Here is a 27,319-nt window from a genome sequence, read left to right on the forward strand (position 1 = left end):
TAAAGTACAGTTATATAAACTGTACACACAGAGACATATATAAAATACATCTTTAAAAATCCTTTTAGATATGGAATATAGTTGGTGTGGAGTGTTAACTACTACATTTGAAAATGAAAATCTTATTTAAATTTGAGTCAAACGTGGAATAGTTAAGCCTTTTAGATTTAAAACAACTAATAAACATAAAAAATGTGACTTTCTTTGGTTAACAAATAGAATTACTCTGCAAAATATATGAATAAATTCGTATTGCTTAGAACATTATAAACATCGACATCTGATAGTAGATCAGTAAACACTGATTTAAACATTCCTAGACTGTAACATTCCTCATGCTGCAGTGTAAACTTTCACATTATGCACTGTATTTTATCTCATATTTTTATTATATGAAAGCTAAAAATGTACATCCTCATTTCAATATAAAATTTAGCCTGTGATAAAAAGTTGGCTACATATTACTTATTTCACTCGCTTTCACTCATTTCAGTTTGGCAGGATAGTTTAAAACCCAACTAGTAAAATGCGTACACATATTTATAAAAATAACACGTACAAGTAATGTAAGTAAGAATAACTTTGGTAAATTCTGGCTTATTCCTCAAAGCAGGTCTTCTTCCAAAATTATATTTTATTTATTTTTGTATACAGGTGATGAGGCCGTTTGCGTTGAGGTATGGTTGCAGATAATGAGCTCAGATAGGAAAGACTGTATCTCACCTTCGTTTCATACAGATTACATAATCACAGAATATTTGTTTTTCAAAGTTTTTGTATCGAAATAATTCTCACGTCTGTGTGTAAAGTATTGGTTTATTGATTTTGAGTTTTGGTTCATTTTTGTGACGCGTTTCAGACAGTAGTTCACGGAGATGGCAGAAAGCCCAGACTGGTTGTTTTGTTGATTTTACAAAGGCACAATGTTTTTTGTTATTGTCAATGTACACAAATAAAAATAGACCCTTTACAGATTTGATCGATGTCTTGTCTGTAACTGACAATTTAGGTTTTTTTTCTCTCTTATCAGGAAAAAGTTAATTACAGTAAAGCGATACTTAGTATGTAATGTATCCCTGTATTGTGAGCAGAAATACTACATCTGACAGGTATTTTCTTTATTGCCACAATCCAGTGAGATGGCAGTCCCTCTGGGCACAGTGAAGGTGGTTGTCTTTGCCTCTGCCAAGCCAAGTAGACTGGCACAGGTGGGTAAATAGACATGCTGAACACGGTGCACATCTGACCTGCACACTGGACAACACTGATAAGAGAGGAAAGAAGGGAAAATATCATGAATGTTAACACACAAATATATTCGTCTTATCTAAACTTCTACACTATTTTCTTTATGGCACATGTTAATTATGTAGTTTTTTTGTTAAACTATACAGTCACGCACCACTGAAGTGATAGTGAGTGAAATTTAAAAGGTCGCAGGACTGCTGCGCAATTGAGAAATGTCTGATTATCAAGATCTTCAGTCGCTTATGGTTGACAGTACATGCCGGGAGATATGTTATGAGGGTAACCAGAGGTCAATTTAGATGATAGCTACGCATGAGAAAAAAATTACTTTATTTTATTTGTTATCAATGTTCAATAAGTTGAATGATTTTTCACAAGAAAATACCATATTACATGTAATATTATATAGTATTATATAAATAAATATAGTAATAAAGATGATATATAATATATAAACACATAATATATGTATTTGTATACATATGTGTATTTTATATATATATATATATATATATATATATATTTATTTATTTATTTAAAAAATGATAATAATATATAAACTTGGTAGTTACAGTATATATTGTTTGTAATTCTAAGTCATATACATATATGTATTTTTTATTGTTCTAAATGGCACTAATCTTGTAGTAATTATGCTACAATCACCTGAAGTTGGCCAGCACAGTTATAGCAGCAGAACATGTGTCCACAAGGACAGAACGCAGCGTTGATCTCCTGTTCGCAGCACAGAGAGCAGGTCAGGGCCTCTTGTAGTCTTTGGAGTTTTCCCTTCAGAAAGCAAGTTTCCCTGCATCCGCCACACATCCGCTCCTTGCTTTCAGCTTTTGTCTGTCTCAGGGGAGAATGACTGCAATCGTCTTTTGGACTACCACATTCGGTCACAGCCATCCCTGCTTTGAACAGGGTTCGGCGTGCTCGGTCATATACTTCTTTGGATGTGCGCTGGATGTCAAAGATGTACCTTTTACCAAGGTCAATGTTTTCATTGAGGAAGAGGGAAGCCAGATGACCCTTGAAGTCACGGCTATATTGCATCTTCACTGTGCTCATTACAGTGTCACACCTGTTCAGTTCAAATTGTGTTCAATTAAAAATGGGTATGAAATAGTTTTAAATGTCTAAAATATTTATATATTTTGAATGTACTGCAAGAAAATCTGCTAATCTTTACACTGAGATAATTTCAGTAAAAATTTTTATTAAACACAGTTGTACTGTTGTTAACAAAAAAAAAAAAACTTTAAATGAAAATGAAACCTGTTTCGTTTATTTTTGCTTTTAAAATAAAAATCAAATATGCTAAATAAATTAAAACTAAAATAAACTTTAATGAAAAAACTATCAATGACAGTGAAAACCGACGAAGACAGATTTCAAATAAAACTGAAATAAATCTGAAATTCAAAATTCAAAACTATAACAGCCCTGCTTGAACAGTGGCAAATGCTTAAGTAGTTTTCTCTTTTGAAATCCCTTTACTAAAGTACGTTTGGTAGAGTCATAACAATATTCACCTGTAGAAGGCATGGATTTCCGTGATAGCACGATATAGTCCATTGGCAGCACTGGGACTGATGAACTTAAAAAGAAGAACCACACTGTCCCCACTGTCTTTTGTAATGGTCACATACACATTCCTTCCAGACTGAGTGGCCATTTGAATGACTGGGTAAATGATCCTGAAAGAAAGTATTGAGGTGTGATGTCATAGACACATTTATTTTAAATCTCTGAATGACCCGGTGTTAAGCAGTGTTTCTTATTTTGTTGTCATATATATATGCACCTTTCAATAGGGGTGAAATCTGTTTTGCAGACAAACAGGCCCTCTGGTCCGACCCCGATGAGTAGCTCCTGTCCCTCAGAGTCACGTGCAGAGTGCCACTCGACGCCATAGTAGTTAAGAGAGGAAACCAGCTGCAAGGCTTGATATTCCACTGAAGCCTGACTAACACCCTCCAGTGACTTATGCCTCAAAGAAATACTATAAAAACACAAAAGACACCACTGTTATTCCACAAAACTGTCTCAATCACTTTCTTTCTACAGCAATAAGAGGAGGAATTGCTTTAGTTTTATTTGGAGGAAGCACTGATATTATTCTGACTGAGAATATACACTTTCCAGTGTTCTTACTTGTTGATAGTATCATGGCTGGGGTCTTGACCGTATATCTGGGAGTAGCAGTAGTTGGCTGTGTTATGGGTGTAATCTCCAAACTCTGCCTGAGCTAGCAGTGCACAGAGCTCGATCGCCTGCTCTGCGTCCAATCGCAAGCTTCCTTTGAAAAGCTCTTCTTTGACGTGCATCAGAAACAAATGCCTGCAAAGCAACAGAGGGAATACATGGAGACACTTAATAAAGCCATATTTCATAACAAGACTCAGTAAGGAACAAGAAGCACATTAGTCAGTTCTATATACAGTACTTATACACCAGTGTTCATTATTTTCCCAAATTGTTCTCATATGGTAAATGGATGATGTAGTGTATTGAATATAGACAGAGATATTAATATGAGTATTTTTGTGTGTTTTTTCAATAATTATTATAATATGTAGTTGTATCTCTCAAACACGTTAATGTACTGTCATCCCACTGATATAATCTAAAACATTAGCTGGATTGAAGGCAAGTTTACTCAGAAGCCTAAACCCAGTGAGCTTTAGTAACAGAAGCAGACTTGTGACTTCTGGAACTTGACATAAATCACTTGTACATGTGAGAACAGGGAAGAAATAGTATAATACAAATATAAACTTTAAAATAATACAGATCCAAACATATTGCCCACTGACGCATTTACTATGATTAATATTGCATCACATAAAGATAAGTAGCCTGTTAGCCAATATGCATTTTAACATAAAACAATAAAGTTCACAGTCTGCATTACAATAAGTAATCCCTTTATAATCACGCATTTAAAGACTGAGAAAGAATAACAAAGGCTGGCAGAGAGTGAGCTGGATTTTGTCCCGCTATTGTAGAAGATTGTGCAATAGGGAGAATACATTACAGTGCATTTCAACTCAGAATCAGACACACTGACACTTTCCCACCCCTACCAACAGCCCTCATCAGACGTGACCAAACAGCTCCACTAGACTCTAGTTGGGAACACACTGTACTACCATTGTATTACAGAGCATCCCACAAAAATGCTTACTTTTCTTGAACTTTAGGGAACATTTATAAAGATTTGAGCATGCACACACAGATGTCCCTTCAAAAAGCCTCCAGAGGAATATGATTTGCCTCAGCAGGCATATGTGAGGCACTCCCTAACTGAAAGAGTGCAAATTTCAAGAGCAAACATGCACACTGGTAACTCCCTGCCACAGAGGTAAAAGAAAGGCATTATATGAATAGACACATGGAGATGTGGATCAAAAGTAAGAACAAAAAACAACATGACAAAATACCAAAAGCACATGGCCTTTTAAATTATACTAACACTTTAAGCACTATAGACAGCTGCTTCCTGTTTGCACACATGAAACAGATAAAAAAATAATAAATATAAAAAAACAGCTGTAATCCATATGCCTCAAGTTCTCCAAAGTGAGCAAAAATTTTAAACATCAAAGACTCTGCAGTAATACGTAGACAGATCCTGTTTTTTTTTCCCAATAATGTAAAAACTTTGTGTTGTGTACAATTATGCACAAACTATAAACAATAATGTAAAATATGGCCAATTATATTCACTTTGGTGTTTTCACCTGGTTTGCTCTTGCAGGATTAGATGTGGCTCAACAAAGAACTTGACTCGCAGCCTCAGTCTGCAAGGAGACATACAGTCCAGCTGATGAGAAATCCTGTTTCGGAGATTCAGCCATAAAATCTCTCCTTTTGTACCGGTGAACTGAAGTCCAAAATAATCTACCTCTATGATTCCCATTTTGCGACATATCTGTGGATTAAATACAAAAACATTCAATGGTCGTTTTTTGGATGCAGAAGTATGTGTGCTTTCATCTGAAGAATGCTGGGACGTGGGCTCTTAGCACCCCTCCTCCTTTAGAAAGACGAGATATATTACATAAGAGGGACTTTTGAAATGGCAATATGGTATGAGAACACCTGCTTTCAAAGGAAATTACTGATGAATAAATAATTATCCAAAATAATGAGAAGTTCTTACATCTGCTGTAGGAAATCACAAATGTTCCAAATCAATTATTTCGAATAATTCGTTAAAATAATACTATTATAAAAAAATTATTATTTAAAATAATAAAATTCATTATTTTTAAACGATGGATGAAAATTGCCAAACATTTGTGTTCTATACAGTAATTGACATGACATTAATGATGCATTACATTTGCTATCTTGTATGTGATGCTAATTGTCATATGATAATTAAGAAATGTTTAGATAACTTTAAAAACCTAAACTTGAAACGTGAATCCCCGACACTCGCCTTATTGAGAATGTCCTCTCCGTTTGCTTTTGGGTCCACCTCCACTTCCAGAACCAACGAGTCCGGACGAGTTATGTGGCATAACATGGCAAGTAGGTATCGCTGCAGCCCGGAGACCTCCAAGTGGGAGGAGCTTTTGCCGCAAGTGGGCTGGACTTCACGGAGAGCTCCAAGTGGGAGGAACTTTTGCCGCTAGTGGGCGGGACTTTACAAACGGGCGGGGTTTACGCGGAAATTTCACATTCCGTCATTGCCGGGGTGCGTGCGAATGAGGACGGCATAAAGTAGCGATACTAATGAAAAACAGATATTGTTTTTCATTGTAGTTTACATTTTATTAACAAGAGGTTAATAATTTTGTGACAGCTGCAAACATTCAAGTATATTAAATTATATAAATTTTATAATTATATCAGTATCAAGAAAATGAATGAGTAATTTAGAGCAATAAAATGTTTACTGTATGTTAATGTTTTTCTTTAATGCAAGTTTGAAATCTGAGGGAGAAATTATATTGTTTAGATTGTTACAACCCCCTTGGCTCTAGGTGAAACAACATTACAAAAAGCCACACGTGGAAGTAAATTTACAAATAAACATTTAATTTAAAAAAAAAGAAAAGAAAAAAAAAATCTAAATAGTAATACAAGAATTAATAATAATAAAAAAACATTCCAAGACTTGAGAGGAAAATATTATTGGTACCAAAGTCCAATTTAAGACACTCTTTTCTCCATCTCCTTTTTATCACCAACTCAATCACAGGTAACACTCCACACCATTAAAAATTCAAGTTTTATTTGTTATATGACATGCAAAAAGCAGTGAAATGTAGGTCTGGCATACTCTTTTTAGACTGTGCAAAAAAAATAAAATAATGAAACAACAGGAAAAAATATACTGTATAAAATATACACAATATACTGTATTAAACTACTACACAGATGATTTGTAGAGAAGCTACACAGAAACTGCTACACAGATGATGTGCAGAGATGTAGACAATGTGCAGTGAGGAGGAGTTGCATAGTTAGGTTGTCAAAAAAGCAGTGTGCAGAGAGTTATTGGGTAGCCCTAAACAACCGGTCTATAAAGTTCAGTGTGTTTAATGTCCATGTTTAGTAGTCTGATAGCATGAGGGAAGAAACTCCTCCTGAACCTATCTGTTTTTGTCATCAGACTGCAGAATCGTCCGCCTGACTGTAGCAGATGGAACAGTGGATTTCCAGGGTGGGTGGGGTCTTTAAGGATCTAAACAGCCTTAGATTTACATCTTCTGGTGTGGATGTCTTGCAGAGAGGGGAGAGATGTTCTGGACATGTGCTCAGCTACTCTTTGCAGGGCATTTGAAGGTATTTGAAGCTGCTCACTCTCTCCACTGTGGTCCCGTTAATGATGATTGGAGTAGATCCGCTGCTGCCTCAAATAGAAGAGTTATTGTAAAATATTATTACAATTTACAATATGACTGTTTCTACTGCATTTCTGAACAAATAAATGTAGGGCTGGTGAGCATCAGACTTCAAAACCATTACAAAATCTGTCCAACCCCAAACAGTCCTGTAGAACAGATTTTTAAGGAACCTGAGGTTTTAACCTGCTTGATTTTTATCAGCATTGGAACACTTTGCTGCTGCTTTCACTCCAAGTCTATGGATTATATTTTTACTGGAATGAAGTGTCATTAGTCACTAAACATTCAGTCCAATGACATCGTAAAATAATTCACTGTTGACAAGTTAACATTAACTAAAGTACAATGCACATTTATGTGAGATGTCCACAGAATGTAATGTCATTTACATTCCAACATTTGTCATTTAGGACAGTCTCTGACCATACCCCTGGAGCAATTTTAGGGACAAGCACTGTTGCAAATGTCCACCTTTAAAGTAACATAATTTATCCACACAAAGACCCACATACACACACATTAGTCAAAATTCTTCAGACACAATAAATTACACATCTTGATGCATAGAAAGAAAAAAAAACAGTTTACAGGAAGGTGATCCTTTGGGTTTGCAGAGAGAGGCGGTAACCAGGTCACTGAAATATAACTTTTGGCCACCCAGACTTGAACTTTCTGTAACACAATGTTTACACATAATGTTTTTGTTTGTTTGTGTTTCCTACAATGTCAAAATTAATTCTACACCTGTTGATATGTAATGCATGGTAGTGGACACTGCAGTTATCCTCATATATCCACTCTGTTATGATTATTAAATTGAAAAATTAATTTGGTAATTAAACCAAATGTTTCAGTTGCATTACATTATTTGAATTAACGTTACACGTAAAAATAGATAACATTTTAAAAATATAACAGCAGGTTTTGAAACAATGACCAGCTTTGTTGAAGTCAAGCATAATCAGTTAGGAGTTGTAACTAAGACTCATTCTTATGGAACACTGTACTAAATCTATTAATAGTTATTGATCGCTTAAATATCAGTGCAGTTATAATACATAGGCCTACATATTTTACGTAACGTTAGTCACAATATGCTTATGGTCTTCAGTGTCCATAATCTGCAGCGTAAATCCTAAATATGTATTGCAGAAATATTTAGCAGAAAAGGGTAACAGACACAATAAAGATGTAATTTATCTGTGCTGCTAATGCTGTTTTAACGTGATCTCGATATAATCGTATATATGAGTTTTGAATGTAAAAACTGCACATGAATGTCCTCCCATTTTCAAACTTGAATGCAATGAGCTTGTAATCATGATTTAACTACGTCAAGACTAAAACATCTACCGCCAAGATACTGCACTTTTTCACAACTTGTAATACGTTGTTCAACTCTAAACTTACCCCTTCAAATTCCTCTTTCTTGACGCTGAAAAGCCTTGGGAAGTTGACGTCGTCTTTTTTTTTTTCTTTCTTTCTTTCTTTTTTTTTTTTTTTTTTTTTTTTGGTGGTGGTGGGGGGGGGATTCGCAGCGTGCATTAACCCTCTGACATTAAATAAACCAATCAAAAGGCTCTGGAGGTTTGTACAGCCCACTTGGAGCTGAAGTCCCACCCATTTGGAGCTGACCCGCCCATTTGGAGCTGGCTCCGACCTCCGTTTATACCCATCTCTAACATGGTGAATGCAGTTATTGTTTCACACACAGACAAGGACAGAGGAGAGAAGGTCCCGTGCCTCACGAGGCTGGCTCGTACCTCATTGGAAAACCAGCGAGAGTAGATTCATAAAGCCCTGCTCTAACTCAAAGATCCGCCTCTACGTTATCTGATGTCCGATTCGCGAATCATTCTTTTGAACAAGTTTAAATGATTCGATCGAACTGATTCACAAAACGAGAGTGACATTCGACCATTTATGTACAAGAATAAACTAAATTGCGTTTCTCTACAGGTCTTAGTGCTCATTTACATAAAACGATTGAATTTTAAATCTTGAATATTTAACTAGGCTACTAGGCCCTAGTGTTGAGTGACATAAAATAACATAGGATAATGGCATAGCACCACTGACCCACTTTATCTGACCTTTATCTGAAATCTGATCAACAGTAACAAGTCAATATGGCAACATAAACGTGATTAAGTTAGCTCCTGTATATGTGATATTCTGTACCATAGTGTGTAAAGCAAAATTGTAGTCAACATAGATGAACTACAGTGTTTTTTTTTTTTTAACCGGTTCATTGAAACGAACTGTATAATGAACCGATTTGCTAAAATGATACTGAACAACCCTTTCGTTCTCAGTGTGGGGGCGTGTTTAACTTGTACAGGAAAGACTCACGTTAACACCTAACAGCTATCGACAGACAACGAGGAATAACGACTTTAACTTCAGACAAACTGGGTGTAATAAATATAGCGACCCAAATCCATTTTTTATGATTGAGAAAGTAAAAACAGTGGCTGCATGAGTAAGCCAACAAGTCCTGCAGACATTGTCCGACGGAGCAAAGCCCACAACGGGACATTAGGACATTAGGACATTGTCACCTGACAAAGAATGACTGAAGCCCTCGTGAAAGACTGTAAGCAAACACAGGTCTAACCTAATGTCATCAAGCCTAGGTATCAGGATTAAAGCAGCTCAAGGACATGTTTGAGAATTTCAGAGAGAGACTGCAAACGGTGCAGCAGGACTTTACATCAGGGTATGTATTTACTGCCTTTCTGCTTTTGTACTCTCCAGAGTCTTAATAAGGTGTTGAGATATCAAAATTAGGCGACCTTTAGAACTTGTAACAGGTATTACACGATACTGACACAACTTGTGTTTTGGCTTCCTCATGAGAGTGTCCACTTATTCAGCAAAGAGCCGAGAAGTGGATGCTAGCTAATTAGCCTGCTAATCATCCCACTTCCAGCGAAGGGTGTAGTTTGTTTTTGTCTTAGATATTGACAAAACAAAGGCTAGTTGGTTTAAAAAGAAAGCGTATTTCATAATGATTTTTTATAGGATGAATGATACATTCGAGATGTTCAGTGCTGTCAAGTTAGCCTCATGCTAACAACTGCTATCTGGAATTATACTATTAACTTCCAGCTGACCGTCATGTGATGGACGAGACAGTAGTTCTGCGTTTTTATGCCACAGTTTCTTATATAAATCCATTTTTCTTTTTAACACTGTGTAAATGTAGAGGTTTCAAAATGACACTGGGTCTTCAACAACAGTAATAAAACGCACAAACCAAAACACATAAGTAATAAAACACAAAGCAATACAATTCTTAGGGGTATTATTTAGATTTTTATGGTCTCGTATTAAAAACAACTTTTCAGAATCAAGACCCTAAGTGACAAATCCAAGGAGACGAAAATAAAGAAGAAACAAAGGTAAGATGTACCAAGTTTAAATCTTATCACTGTATATAATATAAATGTAAATTAAAAATGTATTATTAAATTTAAATATAATATAATAAAAAATTATTTATTTAATTTTTTTATTTTTTTATAGATTTTTTGTGTCCTGTTTAATTAATTTTTTTCATGAAAACTCTATCATACATTTTTACCATGGTTTACAGAAGATAGCCACTAAAATAGTGAGTGAAGTGAAGTGAAGTGACATTCAGCCAAGTATGGTGACCCATACTCAGAATTTGTGCTCTGCATTTAACCCATCCGAAATGCACACACACAGAGCAGTGAACACACACACTGTGAGCACACACCCGGAGCAGTGGGCAGCCATTTATGCTGCGGCGCCCGGGGAGCAGTTGGGGCTTCGATGCCTTGCTCAAGGGCACCTAAGTCGTGGTATTGAAGGTGGAGAGAGAGCTGTTCATGCACTACCCCCACCCACAATTCCGTCCGGCCCGAGACTACAACCCACAACCCTTCGATTGGGAGTCCAACCCTCTAACCATTAGGCCACGACTTCCCCACATTATTATGACTAAATATTATGTGGTATAACACTAGTTAACTTAATAAAAAAATATATATTTTTAGGCATACCTTTTTAGGAATCATTAGATGACATTAAAATACTCAGCACAGCCAACCCCCCCCCCCCCCCAAAAAAAAATAAACCTTATTAATTGCCATTTTAAATCTTTACAAATCTTTTACATGGTCATTCAAAGTTTTACCCATTTGTCAACAAGAAGTTTTGATCAGTTAAACTATACAATTAAGTCTGATCTCTTTTTCTTTTATATAGTTTAATAAGTACAGCTCAGATTCAGAATAAATATGCTGTGTCATTTTAACAGAAATATGTTACACTAAAATATTTTAAATATTATGTCTTTGATTAGCATAAAGAATATTGAAATATTTGACACTTACTTTTAAAATGCTTTCTATATATATAAAAGGGAGACCAAAATGGTATGTCTCATCTTTGACATATTTAATGTATATATATATATATATATATATATATATATATATGTGTGTGTGTGTGTGTGTGTGTATTCATTTATATTAATATTTTGTCATATATTCTCTTAGAAGAGATGAACACTTTCCGCAATATTCTGCTGGAGTCGAGTTGCTCAGTCGGTGAGTTACTTTATTTTACAGAACCATATCAGTGTCAGTGATGTTAAGTTGTCAACAAAAAAAAATGTATGCAGTTTAAACTACATTTAAATAGTCAAGGAAATATTTACAGAAATATCTGAAAGTTGATAAATGTATACGTAACCATATTTTGAAATGTAGTATGGCCTTTGTCGTCACCAGATATGAAGACACTTGGGTGGCTCTTCATAAACGGGCTAAAGAGTGTGCTAATGCCGGGGAAGTAAGTTCAAACATCTAACTGTGTACAGTTGTGGGCTTGTGGTGCTGCAACTAAACCCTGTGGTTGTGTGTGTCTGTCAGACGGTGGACGGGGAGGTTGTGATGCTGTGTGCGCACTGGGAGAAGAGACGAGGCTCAGTGCTGGAGATGCAGGAACAGCTGCAGCAGATCCCTGCTTTCCTCTCGGACCTGGAGACTATCACCTCACGGATCGGTGAGACATTCACAAACGGTCATCATCACACAATCTCAATCAATTCTAAGTTACTCTTATAGGGATATTTGATGTTTTTTTAATCATTTTACACATGAATGAATTTAATGTTGTAAATCCGACAGCTCAGATTCTCTGAATTGCAGTGTGAACTAACATGGCGGCACCCATCAGCCGTTATAGATCAGCATGAGCATTATAAAGCTTGCTTAAACCTCCAAATATGTTTACTTACACATTTCTGAGAATCGGAGGATCAGATATTTCATAATATAGTTAACACGTTTGTGATCATTTGATTAAAGATGAAATAAAAGCAATACATGACTCATGCAGAGCTGTTGTTGTTGTTGTCACCATGGAAATAAGATAATACATTCTAAAATAATGGTTGCCTAGGAAAACTCACGCTGGGTACACAGCTATAAAGAGTTAAAATGGTTAGAGGAGCAGGTTATTAATATTACATTAGTTTTAAACAGCTCATTTGAATTCATTGACAAATCTTCCTCTCTGCTGTAGTTCTTAAAACTCATGTGCACTTCCGTATATTGAAACCTCATCCCCAGCTGGGACAATCTCTCATGAACTGATGTGAATGGGAGGATTAGCACTGAATTATCCTAAATTTCCAATTGTTCCTCATAGAAAGTTTTGATTATTTTCAGAAATCTTGAAATATAGGAATATAAACTACTTTTATGATACCTTTTGAAATCTATGTATATTGTACTTCTCATCTGGCCTTAAATGGAGCATTTTTCTGTAACCGTAGAGAAATAAGATCACCTTGACTGCCTGTGCAAGGCATTTGTCTCGCACAAAGCTTCACACTCTGTGTGTAACTGCGATATAGGTTGGTAATGAGAGTGATTCCTGCGGAGCTCCATCTGCTGATTGTTCATTCTGTAACATTGCACCTTTTGGCTTCAGGCATTCATCTTCAGCCTTGGCTCCCTAACAAAGTGCATTGTGTAGGCTGAGACTAAACAATAGCCAGATAGAGCTGCTCTGATCGTTCATTTGTTAGAAGTTCATTTTGCTGTGTTTTCTTTTGTAGCGCTTTGGACAAAATCATTTTCTGTTTGGTGAAACTGTGATGCATTTTTTTTTTCTGGATCCTTTGATGAATAGGTTTTTCAAAAGAACAGCATTTATTGGAAATATAAATCGTTTGTTACATTTTAAATGCCTTTGCTGTCCCTTTTAATCAATTTAATGTACATTGATTACAATTATTATTTTCTTTTCTTCTTTAAAAAACAAACAAACAAACAAAACTTTTGAACAGTACAGTATGTTTAATGCAGGAAATGCAAGAAGTGAACTTCCAAATGTAAATGGAATTTATATACTTGTTCAGGTGGTTTGCGGTTTCATTAATACACATGAAGTAATCAAGTGTGATGCTTCTCTTCCAATGAAAGCAGATATGAAATAAGTCATAACAAATTCCTTCAGAAGCTTCAGTGCTAGAATTAAAGAGAACTGTAAATTCTCATGATTTTATATCAAAGGCACTTTTTAGTGTTGCCACTTGGTGGTATTATGTAGCACTCACACTGACACCAAACATTTTAAGGCAGTTTTTATTCACTATTTAGCCATTTGTGTTCATAGACTGAAATGTAATGGGCATTACTGCATGTACAGAGGAAATGTACTTTTCTTAAAGGATTGACAAAATATCACTATACCTATACTTCGCATCCTAAATCAGAACTGTAGAAATCATTAGCTAGTATATTCCCTTTTTGATAGAATGGACACATTCATAGGGGCTTTGGCATTACATATTGGTTTCTTCAATATTCAGTAAACATTATTAGTCTTTCATGATTTTGCACAGCTCATCTGGAGGCTGACTTTGAGGAGATGGACAGTCGTCTGCTGTATCTGGAGGATTTGTGTGCTCAGTGTGAACATCAGCGCTTCAAGCACATTCAGATCCTGCAGCTGGAAAACCATAAGAAGAAGAAAAGGTAAAAACTGTTTTTATTTGCTCCTAAATAAAGACCCAGACAGTTTGATGTGTCCTTTATGTCCATTAAGTCACAATAAACTTAATGAAACAACAGAACATAGCTTGTCCTTTTGGCAATATTTTGCATATTACAGGACATATTAGTTTCTATATTGAATAAGAGTCTTTGGAACAAGTAGTCGGACACCTGCTGTTTACAATCTTCATCATTACAATGAAAATGCGCACAGTTTGTTTTGCAGATTTGCACAGAAGCAATGAATAACCACACCGATATAAGCTTCAAGGAAAGCACCCAAATGTCTTTTTCTATGAAAAGCACAAACAACATATAGACTAAAGTAAAGCATGTATGTGAACTTTGTAATCAAACAGGCATCTGTGGTTCTTGTGATGCAGCGTGCTCTCTCTGTTTGAGCCTGCAGCTAAATCATACATCTCTAGCTTTGCCCAGTGAGTTGGAAAGCAGCTGGGCTCAGTTCTCAGCGCCTTCTGCATGTTAGTATTCATTAGAACAAACACAGACGCAAAAGTTTTCAGTGCAGCCTTTTTATCTCAAGAATCTGGGCCTGTTTTAAATGGGGCTGACTTAATGTGACATCTGGTGAGATTGTGTGCTATGTAGTTGGCTATATGTGTATGCACTGATGTAACTCCCCCTTTATTTCTTTTCTAGGAAAGAGCTCGAGTCTTTCAAAGGTAAGAAGTATCTTTTTTTTTTTAAGAGTACAACCTGCCAACCTCCACAGCTAATACTAGTAAAACATACATAGATTGTATCTGTGATTACCAATCATAATAACATTTTCTTTCTTTTATTTATAATCCTTATTATAATTAGAATTTACTATTATTTTTTGGGATCAGTTGGATAATTTTTTTAATCAATAATTGTTTTTGTAATTGAAATTAAAAATTAAGAAATTAATACTTCTTTCCAACAAGGATGCGTTAAAGTAACAAAAGTAAATACTTTAACATTGTAAAAAAAAACAAAAAAACAATTTAAAATAAATGGTGTTATATTGAACTATATATTTATAAAAGAATGAATAAAAAGAAAGAGGACTCCAAACTGAGAACTAGAGTAATGGCTGCGGAAAATTCAGAAATAAAAAATTGATTTTAAAATATATCACGCTAAAAAATTTTATTTTAAATTGTAATAACCTTTCAAAATATCACTGTTTATATTGTATTATAGATCAAATAAATGCATACTTGGTGAGCATAAAAGCCTTTTGTAGAAATGTTTAGTACATGATAGAATTATTTATTTTAAAATATTATAATTGTAATTATTTGTTCATAACTATATAATTTTTTTGACCCATATAGGGATCATATGTGCACAAGAAGTATATGAAATTAGTTCAGTAAAAGAGTCGATGACAACTGACAAAAAAAGATAGAAAGAAAGCGGGTCAGAGAGTTTACGGTTATATTTTTTGTTATAAGTGAAGGTTTCTGAGGGATAAATAGTCTTTTTGTGTAATATTTTAACATTTTTATTTACCATATGAAGCTGGTTTAGTGCTCAACATGGAGAAGAACTGTGTACTAATTACCCAGGCGACACTAATTAACCTCAGGGAGGACAAAACTGCTCTAGTGAGTGGCCACTGCTATCTTTATTTGCTCTCATGATGCCTGCTCCATCTGTTCATACCTACTTTGTAACTTGGAAAGTAGGTGGTAGATTGGCTCTTTGTCTGTGTGTGTAGTGTGCTTCAAGACTTCACACCTCACACTTCGTTATTTATTATTTAGTTTTTAAAATGACTATTTATGATGTGAGCAAGGGATCTGTGCTTTGCAATAGTATATGCAAAGTGTAGCTTTAATAAATATAAAAGACAATTAGATTGATAGTTAACTGGAGTTTTGTAGTGAATGCGCTTCTTTGTCAGATTGCTGTTATATGGCACTGACTTCCTAATGATTATTCACACTTACATTGACATTATTCATGTTCTCTGATTCTCTAATTGTAACATTAATCATAAGTGTAGTATAAAGTAAAAGATCAACAAAGTAGAAGATGAAAGCAAATATTTGACATGAAAGTCAGATTTCTACAGCACCTCACCCCTATAACAGGTTTGTGAATGGTACGTTCCCTGCTTTCCTCCTCACTCCAGCTGCATCTCTTGCTCTGTGTCCCTGAGCAGGCAATGTCTCAGCATTCCTGCCCATCCATAGAAGAGCTGATTATGGAGTAAAAACAGCAGCAGGATATAAGATGTTCTTTAGCCCTTCTTTATCCTCACTTTAACTGCAGTCTCTGGTTTATCGGTCCTGCTTTCAGCTCATCCGCACACTTCAAGGAGAAATACAAAATGTCCACGTCGGGAACTCTGGACAGCAGCATGAGAGATTCTTGTAGGTTTCCAGGCACTCTCTTTTTTTTATTGTAAGGTTAATTTGATGTGCCAGTGTATCACAGTTCTGGCAGTATGTCAAGGGGTCTGAATTGATGGTTTGTAGTCATTGTTTGTCATCTAGGAATCTTGGAACCTAATGGAATTTCAGCACAAATTAGAATGTCTGCAGTGGCTTTTGTGTCTGTATGCCTTTTCATTACCAGCCATCATAATGCAAGGCTGTGCAGTGCATAGAATTATATTTTTATAACAGACCTTTGGATACATCAAATTAAGAATCGTTGCTCTAAATCTGTTTGAAAGACCTGCTTTTCATGGATTGTTGGAGTTGCTATAGTTATTAACTTTAAGTTAGGGTTATAGCATTGCTGTAATGTGATGTTTTAAAGAGCCACAGTGCTGTTTGCTTAACTTGTATCCCTTCATGACATTGTGCCAAAGGGTTCAATTTAGCTTAAATGGATGAGTTTTAGACTGGCAACCTCTAGGTGACTCAAGCATTTCAATCTCATAGTTATCTCTTAGATCCAGCATTCACTAGACAGTAGATAATGAGAAATGAGAAATATTTTGTTACATTATATTTGAATGGGATGAGTGCTTAACATGCACATTTCATAAAATCAATCCTGTTGTTGGAACAAGATGTATATATTTTTTAGTGTTTATGTGACAGAGAATTGTTAAATGTTGGAAAACAAGTTAATCCAAATTAAATTCCAGAATTTTAAAGAAGAATATTAAAGGGGTCATTTGATGCGAGGGCTATATAATGGAGATCTGTTGCAAAGACTAAAGTCTCAAATCCAAAGAGATATTCTTTATCAAAGTTAAGACTCTACCACGCCCCCCAAAACGGCTCCTTTAAACATGACACCACATATCTACGTCACTATGTGGAAATATTTGCCGCCCAAATATTCACGCAAAGAAAGAAGGCGTGGTTTCGTGTCAGGGAGATGCTGTGTATCGACGCGAAAGCAAAAGCACTTTATTAGTCCTTCAGAAATTAGATGCATTTAGGAATCTTTAAGATTACTTATAACAGAACAGCAACACATTTTATGGACGACCGTTTCGTGAACCTAGGAGAGAAGGTCATTCTGACTTTGCTGCCACAATCTGGTGCTTCTGAATCAGTTACTGGAAGTATGTTTTGTTATTAGTTTAAGTATTTGCTTTTGAATGTTCAAATGTGGAGTTTTGTGCATCGTGGGCATGTGTGTGTGTGTGTGTGTGTGCTCTTGTTTTTGTGACATATCAGGACACAACTCTGTATAATGACATGGGTATGAATCAGGTATTACAAGGAGAGGGTGACTTATGAGGACATAACCCATGTCCCCATTTTTCAAAACTCTTATAAATCATACTGAATTAGTTTTTTTGAGAAAGTAAAAATGCACAAAGTTTCCTGTTAGGGTTAGGTGTAGGGTTGGTGTAGGGCCATAGAATATACAGTTTGTACAGTATAAAAACCAGTACACCTATGGGATGTCCCCACTTTTCACAAAAACAAATAAAGGGGTATTACATTTTCGACAAGTGCATGCGGTGTTTGGCCAATCACAATGCACTGGGTCAGTTGGCCAATCAGAGCAGACTGCGCTTGGCAGAATGAGGGACCTACGAAAATGTGTTTTTTGAACATTAAAGGGTCAACATATTCTGTTACACCAAATACAAAAAAAGTATGGTTTTAACTATAAAAGTAGCCAAATAAACAGACAAGATAAAAAAAACAGCTAAACAAATATATTATATTATATTATATGTACTGTAGCATGTTTATTTTATGTTTTCTCACTTGTATTATTTATGTGCAGTTTAACCCATTGAATGTTATGGGTTATATGTCATCACTGCAACATAACTAGATATGAATTATAATATAAATCAAAGGAGCATTTTGTTTTTGTCTGTGATGCCACGTTTATTGTGAACATAGTGTTTTTTGATTGATATGTCGAGGTGGTTGTAATGGTGACTTGTTGAACCTTAATGAATACCTTTAACATATAACTAGAGTTCTTACTCTGTGTTTCTAACACATAATTGCTAGAACCTTTTGATTTGAGAAATACAGTTAGAAAACAAACCAGGGACTATTTATAGCTCTTTGTCCATTCTAACTGACTGGGTGTTGGACAGATGACTGATATTGAACCATCCATGTGTTGAATGAACTGTCAGTCCAGAAGACAGTGTTTATACATTTCCTCTTCCTGTTGCTGGATTCTGGGGTTCTGTTCTGTGTGTGGAAGCAGCTCAGCTCATTAGAATGAGTCATTAAACTGTCTGGTCTTAGGGCTGAACCTGCGTGCTGCTAGATCCTCCACTGATTAGCTTCAAGATGCACCATCTTTGATCAGCAGTGCTGCATTTTCCTAATAGAAGAATGATGGACATTTTGGGAAAATCTGTGAAAATTGGCCATATTAACAGTGAGCAGTTCATGAAACTGTGTTGTTTAAGTTTTAGCTGTAGTTTTCTGAGCACTGGCCCTCACAAACATTCATAAGATCTTTCCTTTGTTTTTGAAGATTGTGTGTTTAGAGGATATGACAAGTGTGATCAGAGAGCCTGGGGCTCATCCAGTGCTGTCATCTATCATTAGCTGTCACATGAACACAGCGAAAAATGTGACGAAAGGCACAGCTTAACCACACAGACTTACTTCTTTCATGCTGTATCCATGATTTAGTTCTTGTGGATATGGAATCTTTCAAAGAGGAGGAAGCTATTCATTAGTACTTCCATTCGTCTCTCTGGCACATGCTCTGAGATCGTAGGACCGCCCTGGAAGTATGGCAGCTCATGGCTGCTGTGTTCTGCCTTTTTGTTGTTTTTTTGAGCCAATCACCTGAAGCTAAAAATACATTAAGCAGAAAAAAATAGCTGCATTCATGGGGCATTAAGAACAGTCCCAAACCATTCAGCAGCTATTTTGACTTGTGACGTCAAAGGCAATAAGAAATCCATTTCTTGCATTTAGAACCCTTCAGATAAGTTGAGTAATCTTCTATAATTATTAAATAATTCAAGTGTAATTAGAAATAAACTATCGGGTGAGTTTGTTATAATTAAGATTTTTTAAATGTTTTTTTGGAAGAATTCTTTAATGGTCCACAAATAGGCATTTATTTGGTCAGAAATACAGAAAAAACATGAATATTGTATTCTATTTTCTGTTAAGAAACATTTCTTATTAGCAATAATTAAAACGGTGTTCCTTAGTATTTTTGTGGAAACTATGGTACACTACCATAAAAAAAAGATATAACAATTATTTGTAATTGAGTACCAATAATAAATGAGCACCAAATCAGCATATCAGAATGATTTTTAAAGCATCATGTGACACTGAAGACTGGAGTAACGGCTCCTTTGCATCACAGAAATAAATTACATTTGAAAGAATATTAAAATAGAAGAGAGAAGAAAGCATATGAAGTTACTGACTTCTAAAATCTTACTGACCCAAACTTTTGAATGAAATGGTTATAAATTGTCCCATATAATATTTGTTTAGCCTAAAATCTTACTATTGAATGAAAAAAAGTATCATGTGATTTGTCATTAACTTCTAAGATAATGATGATCCTGCTGTGAAATACTGATTTTACGAGTCTGAGGGGTTGAAGCAGGTTATTAGCGTAGGTGGCATCAGAAATAACAACGATAAACTAGTGTCATGACAATACATGCACACACATTCAGTTCATTTTAAATCTGCTTGCATCAACTTCTTTTTCATAACCCCCTTTTTTAAGGCTAATTTTAGGCTGAAATGGTCAACAGTGGTTTGCTAGTTAGCATGCTTATGTTCAGCCTAGCACTTTCCTTTAACACTGTTCAACCAGCATCTGTTTAAAAACAATGTGGCAGGACATTTTTGGTTAAAACCACATCCTAATAAAAGAGGCGCATTTCACTGTTTCATCAATGAACTTCTTCTCCTCACACAATTATGACAGCAGGCAAAGTCTTCTCTATTTGATGTTGCTATGTGCATATTTATTCATGACTTGAAATATTTTGTGTTTGGAAAGTTTTAGAGAAAGTTTGCCTTAAACTGTATTTTTTGTTTTTGGACAAATTAACCTTTCATTTTAGAAAGTTGCATCTAGGATGTCACAATAAGCTTTGGCAGGATGTTTAAGCGTACATCACACCCATAAACACCACAGTGACATTCAAATAGCACAGGCAGGCTTCCTGCTTTTCAGAGTCGAGAATGCACTTCCTGTGAAAGATAAAGTATTTAACTGCATCTTGTCACTTATGATCTTGTGCCGCTCACACAAAAAAAGCGGTGAGTTCTCTGCCTCCACTACTAGAAAAGCATCACATTCTGCGGTAAGATGACATGCTTGAAAGACACTTGTGTAGGCTCTTGATCTTTGCTGTGCTTTAGAAAGCATGTTTGAAAATGTATGCAATGTTATCTTGAAGTTCAGAGTCAGAGGTTTAGTTTAGATATTTGTAAAGTGTCTTGGGAAATTCCTAGCAGGCAGATATTGGAGCTGATATTTGAACCTCTGTGTGTGGAGTTGGGCAGCTTAATTCCAGAGATCTCCGAGATCATTATTCTACTGTTAAATGGGTTTTTAGAAAGGAACTGGTTAAAAAAAAAAAGTTTGGGGTCAGTAATATATCTTAATTTTTAAAGAATGTAATACTTTTATTCAGCAAAGATGCTTAAATTAATCAAAAGTGATTGATCAAAGATAGCTAAATAATATTTCAAATAAATGTTCAACAGTTTCCAAAAAAAAAAAAATGTCAACAGCACAACCAATTTCAATTATGATCATAATAAGAAATGTTTCTTGAGCATCAAATTAAAAGGATTTTTAAAAGACTTGAGTAATGGCCAATGAAAATTCAGCTTAGCCATCACCGAAATAAATTAAGTTTAAAATATATTCAAACAATATATTTTTAATTGTAGTAATGTTTCACAATGTTACAGTTGTTACTACAGTTTTATCAAATAAATGCAACATTTATCATTTTCATTCATTAAAATTTGATTGTTAAATTAAGTACTATTACATTGCTATAAGCAAATGTGCCATGTTTCTACATTGATTCTCTGAGGGTTTCCAGTTTATTTTGTGCTTCCATCTCTCTCTCTCTCTCTCCCTCTCTCTCTCCGTGTCATTTGGTAACCTGCTTGATGTTTTATGTCTCTCTTCAGCGGAGCTCGATGCAGAACATGCTCAGAAGGTGCTGGAGATGGAGCATGCGCAGCAGGTCAAGCTAAAGGAGCGGCAGAAGTACTTTGAAGAGGCATTTCAGCAAGACATGGAGCAGTACCTCTCCTCAGGATACCTCCAGATCACCGACAGGAGAGGTCAGTTACTTCTTTAAGATGGACCGCTTCTGCACAGACTTGTTAAAATGTCTTAAATTGCTTTGTAATGCTCATAACAACTCTTCTTCTTCTCATATTTACTCTTCTCATGTAGTGTCATGTGTTAAGTGGCTAGTGGCAAACATATATGACAGACACTAAACCATGTTTAAGGAGTGAAAATATGATTGTTGTGTTTTTCTTAGTTAGCTTGACAGCAAAACAGTTTGAATCACAGCCACTCTATATGATGTTCTGCTCAAGGCTGTGTCCTTCCCGTCATGAATATTTAAGCCTACTGTTACTATGTTAAATGGGAGGTTAAAGTGCTTGTGCAAGGATGTTGATGCTAAACTGATGGTCTTCTCTTTCCTCCGTCCTGCCTTAATGCTGCCCTGATGTGTGAGGTACTCTATGCTTTCCCCTGCATGCCCCATTTTTCAGGACATCTTTGTCGTTGGCTCTTCTGTTCGTGTGTCAATCTTTTTTTTTTTTTTTTTTGTATTGTGTTGTGAAGTTTGCTTGTGTATTCCTGAACTAAACCTGCTGTTCTGTAGGTTTTGACGTGATCAGCTGGTTTGGTGTAAGAGTTCACTAAGTGAAAGGTTTGTTTCTTTCTCTGGAGCAGATCCATTAGGCAGTATGTCCTCAATGGAAGTGAATGTTGACCTCCTGGAACAGATGGATCTGACGGATGTGTCCGATCATGAGGCTCTTGATGTCTTCCTCAGCTCTGTAGGGGAAGAGGGCAGCGCTCGGTCTCCTGACACAGGTTGGGCTTTGCTCGCACAAGTGCTCACACACAAGGAATTTGTTGTGACATTGGAAAGCCCAGTACTTCACTGAAATCCAAGATAAAGAATGAAAAGAAACGCAAGAAAACATACACAAAACCAGTTTACACAGTTACATGGGCAAGTTGTTTTTACAAGGGTTAAATAAAATCAAAAATAGGATCGTGGTGGTGCAGAGGGATGTTGTTTGTGCTGGTATATAAATAGAAAATGTAACAAAAATAAGTAGGTGGCATAGAGAAGTATGATGAGAACATACTGCGTTCAGTAGAACTGATGTGCTGTGGGGTCTGTATTGAGCGTTACGTGTTCATAACAGAGGTGGCTTGTGGGAAGAAACCTGAATTAGTTTGAATGTGTTTTGGGTGTGTTTGGGTTAGTTCACACTAGTACAGTCAGATTTTAGGACATATCCGACTCAAACCACATTTGTAAGTGGGTTTTAAAATCGGACTTCTTGCAAAACACTGACACTGAAACCAAAATCAGTTGCGATTTGCTGAAGATTTAACAGTGTTAAATTATTCGTTTTTTCAAGTATTCAAGGTTGTGACTGCAGTTCAGTACTAGTGAATATTCTGAAATGGATGGCGTGACACATTATAACCTGGTTCTGTCTGTTCAGCTGGTGGTCCGGCTCTGGAACCTGGCTCATCCCCGTCAGACATCAGCCTGAAGGTTCCCTCACAGACAGATCTACGGCACAACGTCTCCTCCATCTCCTCCTCCTGCACCGACACCATCAGCGGTGTGACCGAGGGTCCGGATGAAGAGGATGCCAGCGAGGAAAGCTGCAGCGGAGACTCTCCACTGGTCCAGTCAGATGAGGAGGAGGTACACGCTGACACAGCCCTCATGGGCCTCCCAGAAACAGAGCCGCTCAAAAGCTCAGACGACAGCGACACACAGGCCCCCTAGTGGCCAAGGATGGCAAAGGCACTCGTTTAAGTTGGTTTCTGGAAATGAGAACCTGGAGGAGTGCTGAAGACTAGCCAGATGTTTCTTCATGCGACACTTTGAGATGAGGATTTTGGAGCCTTATAGAACAATGTTTGTGTTCAGCCTAGAGAACTGCTCATTCAGACGGTTAGCACTGTGATTTTTGTTTTCTTCTTTCCCAATATATAAAAAAAAAATCCACTCAGTGTATGATACAGTTCTCCATATTACCTATTGCATCAGAATTATATAATAATAATAATAAACATTTTACATCAGTTATATTAGCAGGAACACTGTATGTTGCATGAATTTGTAATGCAGAGCTCGTTTTTGTATATGACATTATTGAGCCAATTGAAATAAAACTAATATACCTTGAAATAAGACGGGCAAATAAGTGATCTAATGCATATATCTTCCACCAACAATTTCACAGTGAGTCTCTGATAGAAAAATAGCTGGAAACATTTGGACCATCTGTGGTCACAGAATTTACAAGCTGTTGCTCTCAAACCCTGTTACCTCTGGGAAAAATACCGAGTTATCACGGTAACTGAAGTGAAATGAAGACGGTGAGACTGAAGGTTTAAAAAGAAGAGTAAAGTCTGAATGTATGGGTTATAATAAGAAATGACTTCAAGAACAAGGGATGTGTGAAAAGTTCCACTTGTCCCCGGGTCGTTGTGATGCCTGAATTCCCTTCTAACGTTTAAAATGTTTAATTTTATTTAGTTTTTAATCTTGGAGTAAACAGTATATAGGTTTGCATACAATAGTATGTTTAATGCAAAATGATACGGAATTACAATTTTGGCCATTTTCCCGGGTCTTGTCCATAACATCGGAAAAAAAACGTGAGGCCAGTACATTTGTGGAAGGATTGACAAGTGATTTATTTATTAAAACAAAAAAAATATACAATCCTGAAAAGTGACCAAAAAGATCTCCTCTGGACTGGAGGACTGAGTAAAAGTGCATATAAATAAAACAGTACAAGGATCAGGAATATTACTGTATAAAACGGTGAAAAGGATAACAAAAGAAAAAACATTAAGGCCATAAAAAGTAAAAAAAACACATTTTGGAAATTTGTTTTTTTTTAAACCTTAAATACAAGTGAGTGATTTGGAAAGGGGCGACTACCGTGTTTGATTACAGGACTTTAATACAGTCAGTGCAATGGGCAGTTAGGCCTGCACAATTTTGGTAAAAGATCTTTCCTTTCGAATAAAAAAAGTAATGCTAAAAAAAAACTAGGGATCACCACTATGACATACTTCTCAGTGATTTAAGCAGCACTTATTTTGTTTGTAGCAACCCTGTTAACATCTAATTTATATTGATGAAGAAACCAATGTAGAAGTAAGGCTTTTTCTTCATCTCAACTCTCATCCAAACCCCTAAAAGACCCAAACTCAAAGGCTCAGTTTTACATTGACTGGCATATAAACAGTTGGGGCTTTTTTCGTATATTAGTATTTTGCAATAATATTCTATGAAAATGAAAGAAAATATAAAGATTTTATTTTTAATGGCAAATAAGGTTGAGTATGTTCAAGTACCACTTGTAACTGATTACAAATATAAAAGTCAAGGGGACAAAAGTTTGTGGGATAAAAGGGAAAGTGCATTTAACAATTGACAGCAACTTTACAAACACGTACAAACTGCCCTCAGCATCAAGCTTGTTATTTGTACTCCAAAGATTCGTGAAAGGTCTCGAAATGTGCTTTTAAAATGTTGGGAGTTCCTGGTGTACTCAACACAAGGCCTCGAGATCTCCAGATGGGAATTCACCCAGGAAATCTCGAATCGGTGCTGTCAGAAATGTTCCCAGACTCCTTCACGTGTCAAATCCATGGAAAAGTGTCAAGCCCACAATATTTATATTTATTTTGTCGTTGGAGAACCGGAATGCCAGTAGCCACAATAGATTGTGGGCTGTGATCTTGCGTGTTCGTTCTAGTTCTTGACAGCTTTAAGACGTAATAAACGTGAGCCCAAGAGACAAACAGGCCAGGTAAGGGTGATGGAGAAAAGTGTCACTACAGCACCAGTTAAACACAAATGATAGTATATATTTATAACTATCTATACGCATATCTATACTCGATTTAATGCTAAAACAACCCGAAAATACTCATCTAAAAACCAATCTCAATACTAGTGCAAAAGGTTTCGTGCTTGTTGGATGAGACCCAATAGCCTTATGTCAGGCGCCCCAAATAATTGTGTATTCGCCCCCTTGTATTTGACGTGAAACGCGATGAAACATTTAACCTCCGTACATTCAATATTGGACTAACCAGCCAGTAACTACACGCATCTGTAATACAAAAGTGCAATATAACAGCTTGTATTGATTTTATACACTAGGTACAAAGAGTATTGAAGTATTAGGAACATCTGATATAAAAGGAGATCTGGAGGAATGTCTGGTCTGCTTAGGAGCGGCCGCTGGAGAGGGGGACCAGGGCATTGCTCTTGTTTCTGGGGCTTCGTTTTGCTGGTGTCTTGCTGGGGCCAACGGCTTTCTGCTTCACTCCACCGTTCTCCAATGCTCTGCCACACACTTGATTTACCAGACTGTTGATCTGCTCCTGCGCAAAATAGGGTGGGATGCTTAAAGTTTTTATGATTCTGTTTCTTACATTTGTCAAAAAAAAAGTAAAGGGTGTACAGATAATGCAATTCCAAACTATATATATATATATATACTGGTATTTTATATACACTTGCTGTAGACGTTCAAGTACCTCAGTGTAACGAAACATCATCTTGAGGCCACGAGGGGACCTGCGCTTCTGGATGTATCGGAAAGCACATTCCAGACAGAAAACCACATTGTCACTCTCGTGAACAACCTGTCGAAGAAGAGACCGGGAGAGTACAGCATATGCTAATATATTATAGCATAGCTAGGCCAATTAGCCTGGGGAAATCGCAGTTGAAGTGATGGGTGTTATAGTAAATTTACCATGGAGAGGTAACACAGATGCTGACACACTTGGCAGCGTCTGTCAGCCGTGTCTTCTGTGAATCTCGAGCGCTGCTGCTTCTTCGTGTCCGCTTGAGACTCGCAGTGTGTGCCGTAGCGCGCAGACAGACGGAGCCCGGCCTCGAACAGATCCCTGCGCTGGCGAATCTCCGCATCCCTGAAAACCCACGGAACAGGAATTTGACCCAACATTCATTTGGTATATTACCAATATGGTTGGCTACTTGACAAATTGCTTTTGTTACTCTTTCGTAAGTCGCTTTAGATAAAAGCACTGGTTAAATGCAGACATGTAAATGATATAATGAATCTGCTGCTCCATATCCCCTTCCTCTATAATATCCTCACTTCAAATAACCTCAATCAACATGCAATTGGCAAAACCCCTGAGTTTGGGTGAGTTTCTGGCCATGAAACTCAATAAACGAGTCCAAACCAGCCTCAGCACAGACCTGAGATCTTTGATTAGACTGGAGACTGCGTTCATGAGCTGCTTGTTGTCCCGCTCACATGTTGTGATCTGGTAGAGCAGTTTCTCTGTGGAGAAAGGCTCCTCTATACGACGCTGTTTAAGGTCCTGCAAGACAAACACGACACACACGCACGCGTGAAAGCGCCATACTCCCACAGGAAACAGGCAAAGCCCCAATCACAAAAATACAGCTCTATTTGAGTTAAACCAAGCGCAGTTCCTGCTGGCTTTGTCTGT

At 36.5% G+C, this 27,319-nt stretch overlaps 3 protein-coding genes and 1 long non-coding RNA gene across 6 annotated transcripts in view; 1 reads left to right on the forward strand and 3 right to left on the reverse strand.

The window, feature by feature from the left end:
- Positions 1-616: 616 nt before the first annotated feature.
- On the reverse strand, positions 617-8,929 carry LOC128030048 (E3 ubiquitin-protein ligase MYLIP-B). Of its 2 annotated transcripts, XM_052617520.1 has the most exons (8): positions 8,792-8,929; positions 5,699-5,779; positions 4,995-5,185; positions 3,406-3,591; positions 3,056-3,253; positions 2,784-2,948; positions 1,915-2,332; positions 617-1,264 (listed from the first exon to the last, which is right to left on the reverse strand). In XM_052617520.1, the coding sequence occupies exons 1-8, from the start codon at positions 8,795-8,797 to the stop codon at positions 1,097-1,099; spliced, it is 1,413 nt and encodes a 470-aa protein (XP_052473480.1). In that variant the 5' UTR covers positions 8,798-8,929; the 3' UTR covers positions 617-1,096. The 2 variants fall into 2 exon arrangements, with proteins under 2 accessions (XP_052473480.1, XP_052473481.1); XM_052617521.1 differs by lacking the exon at positions 8,792-8,929 and having other exon boundaries at positions 5,699-5,785.
- LOC128030049 (uncharacterized) lies at positions 6,475-8,791 on the reverse strand. Its single transcript, XR_008187779.1, has 2 exons — positions 8,523-8,791; positions 6,475-7,118 (listed from the first exon to the last, which is right to left on the reverse strand). It is a non-coding gene; the product is annotated as an uncharacterized LOC128030049 (long non-coding RNA).
- A 494-nt stretch (positions 8,930-9,423) lies between the features above and the next one.
- On the forward strand, positions 9,424-23,996 carry LOC128030682 (dysbindin-A). 2 transcript variants are annotated; one of them, XM_052618502.1, is made up of 10 exons: positions 9,424-9,831; positions 10,463-10,516; positions 11,645-11,692; positions 11,876-11,936; positions 12,017-12,149; positions 13,999-14,131; positions 14,810-14,832; positions 21,721-21,876; positions 22,505-22,648; positions 23,296-23,996. In XM_052618502.1, the coding sequence occupies exons 1-10, from the start codon at positions 9,776-9,778 to the stop codon at positions 23,586-23,588; spliced, it is 1,101 nt and encodes a 366-aa protein (XP_052474462.1). In that variant the 5' UTR covers positions 9,424-9,775; the 3' UTR covers positions 23,589-23,996. The 2 variants fall into 2 exon arrangements, with proteins under 2 accessions (XP_052474462.1, XP_052474461.1); XM_052618501.1 differs by having other exon boundaries at positions 9,425-9,831; positions 11,642-11,692.
- A 484-nt stretch (positions 23,997-24,480) lies between these two features.
- LOC128030680 (protein Jumonji-like) overlaps positions 24,481-27,319 on the reverse strand; it is a 29,722-nt gene continuing 26,883 nt past the window's right edge. The window contains exons 15-18 of the mRNA XM_052618498.1: positions 27,063-27,187; positions 26,590-26,767; positions 26,369-26,476; positions 24,481-26,212 (exon numbers count right to left, since the gene is read on the reverse strand). Of these exons, the coding sequence (XP_052474458.1) occupies positions 26,057-26,212; positions 26,369-26,476; positions 26,590-26,767; positions 27,063-27,187 (567 nt within the window). The 3' untranslated portion in view covers positions 24,481-26,056. The remainder of the gene's footprint in view (positions 26,213-26,368; positions 26,477-26,589; positions 26,768-27,062; positions 27,188-27,319) is intronic.

This window comes from Carassius gibelio, chromosome A16, assembly GCF_023724105.1.
Source record: "Carassius gibelio isolate Cgi1373 ecotype wild population from Czech Republic chromosome A16, carGib1.2-hapl.c, whole genome shotgun sequence".
NCBI classification, from domain to species: domain Eukaryota; kingdom Metazoa; phylum Chordata; class Actinopteri; order Cypriniformes; family Cyprinidae; genus Carassius; species Carassius gibelio.